The sequence below is a fragment of the Anguilla rostrata genome, chromosome 1 (assembly GCF_018555375.3).
Source record: "Anguilla rostrata isolate EN2019 chromosome 1, ASM1855537v3, whole genome shotgun sequence".
NCBI classification, from domain to species: domain Eukaryota; kingdom Metazoa; phylum Chordata; class Actinopteri; order Anguilliformes; family Anguillidae; genus Anguilla; species Anguilla rostrata.
Genome location: NC_057933.1, coordinates 27,836,662 through 27,849,560, shown reverse-complemented (window position 1 = coordinate 27,849,560; position 12,899 = coordinate 27,836,662). Strand labels below are relative to the sequence as shown.

Sequence of the window (12,899 nt, the reverse complement as noted above, 5' to 3'; positions counted from 1 at the left end):
ATACTGTTTTCCCAATGGACGTTTGCTTAGACAACCTTTATCCTTCCCTGTCACTGGAAATGTTTACTATTATTAAAATTCAACCTTTTTACGCATCCTCAAAGTTATCAGCCATACGGCGTGTCTAAAATGTAAAGAGTGAATAATAAAAAGGTTGCTCACAAGGAGCAAGTGTTGGGAGAGGACAGTAAAGAAAGACAAAAGTTTATCAAGTCCAGATCACTCCAGCGCATGCCGTCCCCAGAAGTCACAAAGGCAAAGCCAGCCACAGTGTCACCCAGGACATCACCACCATCATCATCATCACGATGATACAACGTTTGGGAGTACAAAAGCCCTTCATTTCACAGAAGCATTCATTTGCCCTGCACAGGCACACCTATTTATTACACATAAATATAAGACGTGAAGGTCCACATCACCCAATTACCACTGTGCATTGCCCACAATTTACTTATGGCTGCCTGCAATTAGCACAGGCCCAGTTTGTATGCATGATGAATTAAGCGTTGCCTTTTCACAAATGTTGTTAAATACAGTTCAGTGAGATTTTGCTGGTCAGGGGATTTTACAACTATTACTCAAGGGAATTTTACTGGCCATGAAAATCACTGTACTTTTACACTTGTACACACCTTAGATCCCTATAATTTCAAATGTATTGCACATTCTCCACCTTTTAATATTTCAGCACATTATCAAATTTCTCTTATAAAGCGCTACGCCTTTAAAATTAAAGAGTACTTAATGCAGTTGACATTTCATTTTGATTTATGAGTATCAAGGAATCCACTTCAACAACTGAATACAAGTGCACTGCTCCAAAACCAGATTATTGAATTGCTGCAATAATACATTGTACGTTTATTATGTACAAGATTGTCCATTATATTTCTGTACTTGCGCTGACAAAAAGTGCATCTGACATACAGATAACCTCACACTCTCCTTAGTGTGTCTGGAAGGAAATTTATGGTTTCTCAGCTGCTTTCAGTCCCTCAGTGCTCGCTGCTCTTCAAATGATGTTGTTTATAGCCCCAAGATTAGATTTCCATCTCCTAATGATAGATGATCATGTTCGAATGCGCGATTCTTCTGGAACTGGCGGTGTCCAATTAAAGATGGGAAGACTACAACAAACACAGCGAAATGTCCAGTGTAAATTCACCTCTCACAGAGTATATACGAGTCTGTATGTATGTAATCTGAACACTTTCCAGTGATGAGATCAATGCATACTTCCCTTGAATCATTCCACTGGTTTGTTACGCTCTCTTGGGCAATACTTCAGGCAACAACAGAAACAATGCTGCCCTTTTACTATTTTCTTACTGGTTTCTAAGACATTAATAACTAAAGCAACTACTGTATGTTATGTCTAGATGTTAAATGGGGTCAAGTCCATTGCAATTCAGGTAATGAACCAAAATTCAATTCATGAATTGAAAATTCCCAAAATTTTCCTTGAAGAATTTACAGTTAATTCATGGAACTTCAATTCATTTCCTGAATTGACTGACCTGAGAACAGAGCCCAGCCCTGGTTCACTACTCCTTACGGGCAACCCAACTGAAAAATAATCATTGCCATTGGCACTGGAATGTTTGGAAGAACACAGAAGGCAGGCTTGTCTATATAGTTGCCTGCACTAAAAAAGAAACATTTCCTCTTGGCTTTACAAAAAGCAAGCAACAAAAATTAAGCAGAACCAGCATTAAAATGGTGGCATAATGTTGTGGCAACATTAAAGAATACAGAATCAGTCCATATTTCACCGTCACGACTACTGTTAAATTTCAGAAACAAACAGTGTAAACTCTTTAGTAATATTTTGATTTATTTGCTTGCTTGCTTGATGGCTTTAGGGTCCTAGGCTGTCATAAAAGCCATGTACTCATGCATTTATTTCTTAACATAATGCTTACTGATTTTTATTCTATTGAAATCCTTTCCATGCTACTCTGAAACAGCAAGTACAACGGAGTGGATTTGCAGAGAAATCAATGGGCCAAATTATCCAACATGTTTTCCAACCTCGACCAAAGCCACATTGAACATTTCATCCTTGAGAGCTGAACACATATTTTGTTCAGACCACTAAGAGGCTTGCAAAATTCATCAGGATCAGGTCAAGCTAATAAAGGCTGTGGGCATAACAAATCAATTGGTCTAATTTAGTATACACCCATCTTACAAAAATACATACAACTCAAGAGGACTATACACTGGTGATTTTCATATCCAACATCACTCTTCCCAGTACTTCTATGAGTGCAACAAATGTTGAGAAAAGTAGACTTTTAGCTCTTTAAAGTACAACACACAATGTTGACAAGCACAAACCCAAATCAATGATTTGTACACAGTTTATCAATGTAAACAAACAGTGTAAATGCTAGCAGTGTGGTAGTGAACTGTACATTTTAGAAGGATTTTTATACATTTCACCAACCATTTTTCAACATCATGACATAATGCTTATGTCATGAGCTTGGATCAGGCCATCATTATCTGTGCAGTGCGACAAGGTCAACAATGCCAGATTAATTGCCTCTATTACATCTGCCACAAAGTGAAGGACTTTTCAACTCATCCAAGCTCCCATTTGACCCAAGTTTAAGGACCACTTAAAAAAAAGCTATATCACAACTACTGCAGACTGTCAAAATGTAAAAATGACCTCAATATCCCAGAAAACATGAAGCAACTTTTTGGAGCGTAAGTTCTGAAAACAGTAATAATACTTGGCCAGTAGTTTAAACACATTTAAAAAGAATATTTGATTCAGGATCTTATTCAGAATGTGATCAAATGTTAGCCCTACAAGCTATACCTTGTTGACTCTCAAGTGCCATTATCAAGTCAGAATAATGCTGTTACACACTACCTAGATTTCCTTGCATTTTTTACACCGTCGGTTGCCACAGGAACAAACGACTGCAGAATGCACTTGAGGTCATGGAAGAGTTTCACTGAAACTCATACTGAAATGCTAAATTGAAATAAAGTAATAAGTGTGGATTCAATCAACATATGTCCAATACACTCACAATTAAAAGCAAGCACATTTTTCCATCACAAACACAGGTAGGCTAATTTTCTGTAACTGTTGAATTCATAAACGGTGTTAATAAATAAAGTAGTGTACTCAATGCACTTAATTTTGAGCCAGAAATAAGGACAAATGTTGATTGAGTCTAGGCTTTAATAATTCAGAAAATTATATGGAGGCATTAATGTGCCATGGCCCTTAACTATGCTGGCCTTGGATAGATATCTGTGAAATGTGGCGATGGTGCATCTTAAAATGTTTTGATAAAAGTCAAAGTCGCTTCATGTCAACACTGACTGACCGCACTGACTGACCGCACAGACCAGTTAATGTGCGATACACAGGCCCCAGAACAGTAAGCCTGGGTACCTGTGTAGCCATTTTAAGACAAATATATGCTGTCCCATTCAGACTGATACAATGAATTAAAAGCAGCCATTTTACTCAGGTTGCCTACTGGCGTATCCTGCTAAAATGACTGGTCTGGTGTAGTGCCATACCCCATGGGCTGGTATAGAAGCGGAATAGTGGCCAGCACCCCTGCATGGCACGACATAAATGGTCACAGTCGGGGAAGGAGGGCTTCTGGTGCTTTGGCTTCCCAACGTTATTGTGCTGTCTGCTTGCATCAGGATTACATGAAGCCTACCCTCCGATGCAATGACCGCACAGCTCACCTGGTGGACTGTGGAAATTACAGCAATGACAGAGGATATTTTGACAACAGGATATGGCTTTTAATATGACTGGTTGTTAAAAATTCAGAGAAAAAAAAAAACTTACGAGTTATCAATCAGCCATCCATTTTTCCCCCCGGCCCAGTGCTATCTTGATGAGACAATTTTATCTTTATTTTCTTTTTTCGGTCGCGCCAAAGCATGCTTGCAACTTGTGCACAGCACAGCTGAAGAATGTCAAAGAAAACAAAGCAGAGACTGCATTATCTGCATAACGGCATCTGTGTGTCCACTTCCTGTGTAACGCGTGGAATTTTATCATTCCTTGGCCAAGCACCATAGGTATGCAGGCACCCGCCTTTTTGTTTGCTTATTCTTTCAATGTGGCTGTAAAATCTAGTGGAGAGAAAACACCAAACTTAGCCGGTTTGCCAAGCTTATTAACTCGGGTACATACAGTAGCATGGAATCAATCTGCAACGCTATGTACAAAATCTGGTACATACTGTATGTTAAGGCCTACACATTAAATGCCTTCTTTTATAGCAGTTAAAGCATTCTATATATATATATATATATATTTTTTTTTTTTTTTTTTTTACTTCTTTCAGATTTCTGAACATAAAAATGAGAGCTGGACATCAAACAGAGCATGTCCATGCTGTATGGATAATGACTAAATATTTACATCTGACTGGTCACACTGTTGATTTGTTCAAATATAAACACAGTCCATTGTACTGTACTGTACTTACGGTAAGAAACGTGGTCTCAAAATGGCCAATACCAAATCCTCCTTTGGTGGGCAGTATGCTTTACAAAGGAACTTTGTTCTCTACAAAAGACCATTATTCAAAAGAACTTTGCTGCTTTCAGGATAAAAGAATCCTTGTTTAGAATCTTAAAAAAACAAGCATAATATCATAACAGTTTTCTTTTGTTTTATATACATGTTATATAATTATTCAAAATTATTTTTATTGCACAAGTTTTTTTAAGGCATGTCCTGAATTTTTATCTTGAAGAGTAATGGCTTCTATGAGTTAATGAAACTTGGCCATTGCGGTTATACATAAAACTCACTTTTTAAAGGATTTTTTTCCATAAAACCACAAGCCAATGAAATTGCAGCTTTGTTGCATAGTTTGTTCTATAATTCACTTCAATGAAAAGAACAGTGGCAATACAATGTTGAGAGACAGATTCTCAAAAATTCAAAAACACTGACAGATGTACAGATATCCATGAAAGAAGTCCATACACCCATCATGATATTGATTTCATTGCATAATAGCTTAACAGCAGTTGTTATATGTTCAAACCTTAAACCTTTCAGAAAGTAGGTATTAAGAAGATATTAAGAAAAAATACTGTAAAAATGAAAGCAAGAAATTTGGTTCAACTACTTCCCCATAATTAACTTTTTTGCAGTTCACATCAAGCACACCACTTTTGGATAATTGATTCTGCTGCGTATATACTACAGCAGTTTAAAATATTTTATTAAGCACTTGAATGACATCTCCTCCATGACCGTTATTTGTTCCATCGTCTTTTTGGCTAAATAATAAAAGATTATATTACTGTAACTAGCTAAGCCTATATAACTGCTCGCTACGCAAGCTAGACAGCTAGCTAACAATAGTGGAATAGCTTTGCAACCACTGCAGAAAAATGGCCTCCTAATGAACTGCATTCTAATAAGTGGTTCTTTTAATAATCACAATTTTTGAAGCAAAGGCGAGGTGACCATGTAAACATACCCTTGCTTTTCAGGCAATGTGAGGTGCTTTTTAGTGGCAGGGAGGAGGATGCCACTGATGATAGGGACTGGGATTTTTTAGCTGTCAAATATGGTGCAAATAAGTTGACTCCAAATGATGAGACGCCATATGAACTCTCATGAGGTGCGGAGAACACTATCGCACAGGTCCGATGAATGGCTTCAGCAATGTAACTTTGTAACCTTTTTCTCTTCTCACACACAACTCAGCCTCTGTGCTAATTTTGTTGTGCCAAACAGAAATTTGAACAAACTGAATGGTGAATTAGCCACGAATCATCGCTTGTCAGAGTGGTCGCGCAGATTTACTTGTCTAACACATTGCTTTAGTTGCCCTAGACAACAATTATTATTGAACCCTGAACATACTAAAAGAAAAGAAAATCTTATTTTTTTAAAACCCTCTCACTAATTCCCCAATTACAGAAAAGGGAAACCCATAGGTTCTTGGTTTGTTTTAGGCCTGTCTGTTTACTACTGTCAATTTCCCCACAAATACTCCAGTTCTTGCTCAACAAGTCCACAGAGGACAAGTGTTTGACTGATAATTAACAGGCCATGTTTTGCTTTATCCCTGCTATAGCGGCAACACTTCATGTTACTTCCTCCTAGTTATTCCTTCTTACTCCACCACAGTCTACACAGCTAGCTTTCTGGGGCAAAATGGCTGCAGTGCATCCCTGGTGGTTGTTTAAGTAAATAATCAACTTCCACCCCAACCCTCCCCAAAAAGAAACCATGAAATCTGGAAACGAGATGAAAGAGATGTAAAAAATTATATAACAGAAAATAATAATCATTGTTACCACCCTCATCAATATACATAATAATTAAGGCCATGCATTTTCTGCATCCTGTTTTTAACCTGTGATTCAGCCCTCCAGAGGAACATTACTGAAACAGCTTCCTCAAGAATTGTTAAGCAGCCATTAAAAAACACGACATTTCAGGGTAATTAACACCAAGTGAGTGCAATTGAACACAAGTTTATTCTCTGATAGGTTGATTATTCATCAACAGAAGTTATCAAGTATAAGGCATTCAGTTAAAGCAGTCATTTGTTTGACTGACTATATTTGATCTCTCTTAATTTAATTACTCATAATTACAGCCAATTACCGTGTTATGTTTTCAAGAAGAGTAGTTACAGAAAAACACAATGGATTCAGCTAAATTATCGGCTACCAAAATCACGACTGGAGAAACATCAGGGCCTTCTGTCACAACTAGAAAGGATGTACTCAGTGGAGAGCAGTCCTCAGCCAAGGTACAGCAATCTCCCCTTGCATAAATGTGTACAGCAAATGTCTTGACAATCCAGTCATTACTTTTCAATGTGTGCTTGGCCTGATGGGAATGCTACAGGAAAGGTCATGTGGTCACCAAAATCAATAGGTTTCTTTTCCAGATATGTCTGTCACAGATGGACGGACAAATGGACAGACGGGTGGACAGGCGGATGGACAACATTGCATAACCTCCTTGGCGGACTCTACATAAATTCTGTTAAAAATGCTGTGAGGTTACACAGTCAAAAAAAATTCTTAAATGACAACACAAAATGGATTCAGACAAAAGTTTAGTTTTGCATCAGATCCTGGCTTTGTGAGCAGCTGCAGTCATGTACTGGAGTAGCAAAGAATAAGGCTACCAGCTGAATATGAATTGCAAATTGAAAAGGCTAGCTTGCCACATATAGCTGCCTGCGTTTTCCTGAGGTAATTCAATCTGAAAGAATTGGCCATTCCTCTTTCATCCTAGGAATGCAAATAATGACAACAGCACATTGCAATTTTTACTGGCAGGGCATTTAATTCAATAAGATGAGAAGACGTGTTATTCTGGACACTAAAGATTCACAAGATGCAAATTCTGGAGCTGAGATCAAAGGGATCATATTTGTCTGGCCTCACTGGCTGATGCCAATGTCAATCTCCCCGTTTTACATTATAATGTGGCTACTTCCACGAACTCGCCACACTCATGGAAGAAGTAGACAAACACAGATGTCAACCTGTGAAGTCAAAATGGAACAATTTGTATAAGAAAATGTTGTATTTGCTTACTTTCACTTTGGACTGAGTTTGGCTGGTAAATGATTAATTAAAAATAAATAACAAAGAAAAGAGGTCCAGATGACGACGATTATGCTACTTTTCCAGCATCACATATTCACTCAGATGTACACACTACAGGTGTGTACATCAGCACATTATTCTGCATATCAACTGCATTGCCTCTTTGACACAAAATGTAGCATGGGGCCAATGGCTATATGTTTTAAGCTATTAAGCTACAATCCCAATATGATATTATCCTGCATCCTTAATGGATACTCAAGTTTCACCTATCAAGAACATAGACATTGGTAACATTGGCAAGTAGTGAGCTCTGGTTTGTCAGAGAAACATTTAATTTAAAAAAGTACATTTATGGATTCATTTTTATGATTATGTTGTTCTGCAAGGGACCTAGCCAGCATGAACACATATCAAAAACGTACCGATTTAACATCAAATAAGACCCACCTGTTTTTTTGTTTTTTTTTTGTTTGTTTTAATATTAGCTACCCAGCAAATTAAACAATGCAAATGGCATGGCCCTCTATGGAAAAGAAATACCTCATCCCAATAAATGAGCAATGGACACTATCTAAACACAACTTGATTGACAACAGCTGATTAGATAGCAGGCACTGAATTAACCAACCCATTTTGTTAACCAACATAGATGGATGCTGTATCCTTCCCAGAATGCTGTAAAACCCAACCTCAGGAAATGAGCCACTGGTGATTTATGATGGCTTGAATTCTAGCAAAAGGCACAAGTACCTCCCTACCTGGTGCTTTGCTGTACTGGTCACAAGGTCTGGTACATTTCCTTTCATTACCTGTGCTTCCTCTTCCACTGAAAGCAATACTGGGTGCATTTTACACATATACTGTAATGTGAATGGGGCTTTAGTTTTAATCCATCTTTTTGACTAGTGAAAAAAAATATAATTTCACAAAGCCCACCTATTGCATGTGGATGTATTGTTACTTGTGAATATGCTACTCTTATAAAAAACTTTTTTTTAAATACATGTCATGATGATAAGGAAAACACCCCTCATCAGATCTCATTTGCATTATAATTGTTTTGTGCAAAACAAATAGATGCATTCATAACATTTAGATGCATAGCATGAAAATGAACACTAGCTAAAATGATCATTTAAATGAGAACATCTAAAAACTGACCATTGCATGTACTATTACTAACGCCCTATTACTAATGTACCACAAAACATTCATCAGCTGTAATGCAAATAATTAGTCATTACAGTTACAAGTCTTAAAACACAACAGTTGGAGATACTGGCCTACAGGGCTAGAAAACATCAGGGGGAAATTACTACAGTGGACGATCTCCTAACAGTGTCAGTCTCCCAGGGCACCGTGCAATTTAAGTGGGACAAGCACACATTGATTCTCAAAGGGTGAAATATCTGGACTTGTTCACCAGAACATCAACAGCCAATCAGAACAGATACCCGCAAGGCAACACTTGGCCGATCTCACGCGGAGAAAGGGCAGCGTGAGCACAAACCAGCTCTTCTGTCTAGATCAATCGCCTCGCTTTCTTTTGTGTTGAGGCCTGTGGTTTTTCCCCCCAATTTCTCTTCGTAATTAATTACTATACTACAATTTTTTGACACTCTTTTTTAACCAGGAGGTCCCATGAGATTAAAAAAAAGCCCTTTTCAAAGGACACTTGACTCAGATAGATGAAATTACATTACAAAATGTTCATGTCAAATCAACACACAACGGTGCAATAAAACACAGAGAACACTTCAAGTCACTTGATGCACACCCATAGAACAGAGCCTTCTACAATCCAAAACAATTATACTCTTCAATCACAGTACTTTAAAATAATTAAATAATGTAAAATAATTGCTCTTAAAGCAGAAATATTATTATTATTATTATTCGTATTATTAGTATTATTATTATTACTGGATAGCTAGGATTGGATTAACAATGAAACCCAGTTTCAACTTGCCTACGCTTGTAACCTCAGTTCTGACTACTGCAGTTCACATGAAGGTGCAAACTATTAGCACCCTCTTTCACATAAGAAACTGTGACCCATGATGGTTATGACCAATTCATGATTGCAACATTATAAAAGTGAAACACTGTCAATATTCAAATTATTCCTTCTCATTCTGGGGAATACATTCTACAGGGAGCATGGCAGTACTTTAATTTTCAATGGGACAAAAATGAGTCTATCCATGTCATGTTTATAGCCACTGAGGTGAATTAAATACAACAATGGTTTCGACAGATCATTTTGTTTCAGGGGCACTTGTGAATGTGTTACTTCTGAGGAAATTGCATGCAGCTCCTGTCCACCTTGAGAAGCTTTCAAATGCTTCCAAACTGTAACCACAGATACATCCGAAGTCATTTCCTATTGATCTTCTGAAGACAGATACCTTGAGTAGGTGGGCTTCACATTGTCGAGTATCTGTGCTTATAACCCATGTTTTCATAATCTTGACAGTATACTATGAGTTTCTAAAATTACTCAAACACCTGTGAGATTGAGCTAAAACATTTTGACTGGAATCACTGGACTGGACCGCAGCATGTTTTCTTTCCAGCTCTTGTCTAAACACAACTGCCCAACACAGTGGTGCAGTACGTAGCGCTGTCGCTTCCCAGCAAAGAGGTGTGGAGATAGAATCCCTAGGGCTTTTCTGCGCGTATGTTGTCCGCGTGGGCTTCCTTTGCTTACTCCAGCTTTCTCTTACAGTCCAAAGACATGTCGGTTAGGTTAACTGGAGTCTAAATTGTCCTTGCGGTATGAACGTGCGAGTGTAGGATTGTAACCTGTTCACAGGGGCGAATGTTCTTGAAAAAATACTCTTAGTGTAAATCATCCTTACAGAAGGTATGAATACACTCATCATTTTTATTTGTGATTTTTGTGACCTTGCTCGCTTTTTGTGACGTAATTGCAAATAAATAAATAAATTAGCGTGTCTGATGCAAACGACGCAGGCTACTTCGCCAACGGCTCTTGTACTCGCTTTTCTTTTTAATATCTTACAGACGTTTCCCGTGCCGTGACTTCTTGCTGTCCACGCGCCACAAACTCAAAAACCCTGAAGTAGCCTACCCTTAAAAATAAAATTAAATATGAACGAATGTAATTTGCAACAAATATCTTTTCCCAGACGTCGTATGGGTATGATTGTATATACTATCATTTCTCTGTTGACACATAACAACGTTTTTTTACGAGATTCCGTGTATTTGTGCACGTCTTTCCGCTGGGCGATGTAAAATATAACGCGTTGATGGGCAAGAGGAGTTGCATAGCAGACATTCCAACGAAAAACCAACAAGCCCCGGCGGAAAGACTGGGGCTGGCACCGAGTCCAAAAACAGCATGGAATCCGTTAGCAATACCCCAAAGAAATGGAAAACCAACATGCTGCAAACACATTAACTGGCTTGCTTGCTCAATCTCTGCGTCTTCCTCTCTATTTCAGTCTCAAGTCACAACACATGTAAATTTAGGCTGTTATTCGGATACATCACTACCAATACCGCCAATTGCCTCTGCAACAATTATAACTTGAGATGGACAGTGATACATTAACGTATGGGCTACTACAGCTAGCGTACTGTTCCCGATAATGATCATAATCATCATCTTAACCTTACCGAAACCTTATTAGTGGTTACCAATTACTTGAATAGGTAGCCTCTGCTACACTGACATAAGCCCTTCAAAACAATTAAACATTGCCCACATAATTTTTCAACACGTCTCGAAGTAGACTTGTCACAGCAAACATGCAAGCACTTGATCCAGTTCACAATTCTCTATGCACTGTGCTGCATGCACTTTAGAGGACCACTGTTTACTAGAACGCAATTTGTGTATATAAAGAAAACGAAGTGGACTGCTGTTATTTGTTGACCCAATGACACTGTTTATTAACTTTTATACCATCAAGAACAACTCTTATTTATTATGAAACCATAATCAGCATACGCAGCCTACCTTCACAAACCCCGACCTCATACTGGGTGATGGAGCCGCCGTTCAGAGGTGGTCTAATGACGCACCGGAGCCCCCGGTCGCAGGTCCCGTACAAACCGAAAACGCCACCGCAGTTCTCGTTCTTCTGCTTGGCACAGACGGAACAGCAGCCGCAGATTCCCAGCACCATGCTACCAGAGCAATGTTTCGGCTCCTCACATTTTGACTCATCGCACGGCAGACACAAAAGCGCCTGGCTGCTCTTCGCTACAAGGATAATAAGTTGGGAGATCACAATACATTTCGTAAGAAAGTACATCCTGGAAGAGGCCATGTAGGAAAGAGAAAAATATATCCAACCCGCCCCCAAGCCCCCAAACAGTATTTGGAGAAAATAATAATCTTCTACAGCAGTTAAAACAGCAAGAACAAAAACCCAGCGATCCAAGTAGATACGGAAGGTGTACAGTTCCAAAAGAATGTCTGCTTTTGTTAAGTATGGCTTTAGATTTTCCGTTCGTAAAACTTTTGTTGATGTTGTATGCCCCCAAAAATGACGATTTTTTAAAGACAGAAAGCGATATAAAATCGGCACCTTATCCCACGGTAAAAATAAAGCGAATGATTCGTGCACCGCTGGTATTAGCAAGCAAAGTTTAATAGCTCCTGATTGTTTCCACCACGCAAAACTTTCTTTTCTGCCCTCATGCGTCTTTTTTTCTCTGGTTTTTTTTTTTTTTTTTTTTTTTTGCAAGCTAGGGAATTTCTTCCTGTTCAGCGCGCTCGGAGCGCCACAGTCAATATGCGACTTTTCCCCCGTCAACTCAAAGAAAGATCAGTCCTATAATTAAGTTGCTGGCTTGGGCTTACTTAACTAAACCTGTTTAAATAAAACGCTTCCTGCTTTCACATATTTCATGTCCCTCCGTCTCATGTTTATCGCTCTCTAGTGCCGAGCTTTTCATTGCCTTCACCCTCAGTTCAGTCCCCCACGGTGACCTCATAACGGAACCCCTCCCATCTTGCATTACTTTGCTCGATTGGGTAGTTCATTCCAGATATGGTACACAGGAAACGTTGGCACACCAAACTGAATAAAGTCAGCCATGAGCGGTCTGGGAATGTAGTTTAGGTGCAGGTGAGGAATTCAGGGCTCGACTGGTCTCGCAAAAAGTTACGTTTACACTGTAAATCCCCCTCTTTAAACTCGCCGAGAGAAGGTCGTACAGTGGAGACGGAACGAAATGGCTTCTTTTGGTTAGATAACCTCAATGTATTTCAAATTGCTCAGAGCATTCTAATGAATTTCACAGAAAGTAGCTGCAATATGCGCGAAAGA

At 38.8% G+C, this 12,899-nt stretch overlaps 1 protein-coding gene across 2 annotated transcripts in view; it reads right to left on the bottom strand.

Annotated features, from left to right (window-relative positions):
* crim1 (cysteine rich transmembrane BMP regulator 1 (chordin-like)) overlaps positions 1–12,565 on the bottom strand; it is a 124,165-nt gene extending 111,600 nt beyond the window's left edge. For both annotated transcript variants that reach the window (XM_064332978.1, XM_064332988.1), the window contains exon 1: positions 11,582–12,565. In XM_064332978.1, the coding sequence (XP_064189048.1) occupies positions 11,582–11,894 (313 nt within the window). In that variant the 5' untranslated portion in view covers positions 11,895–12,565. The remainder of the gene's footprint in view (positions 1–11,581) is intronic.
* Positions 12,566–12,899: the final 334 nt, after the last annotated feature.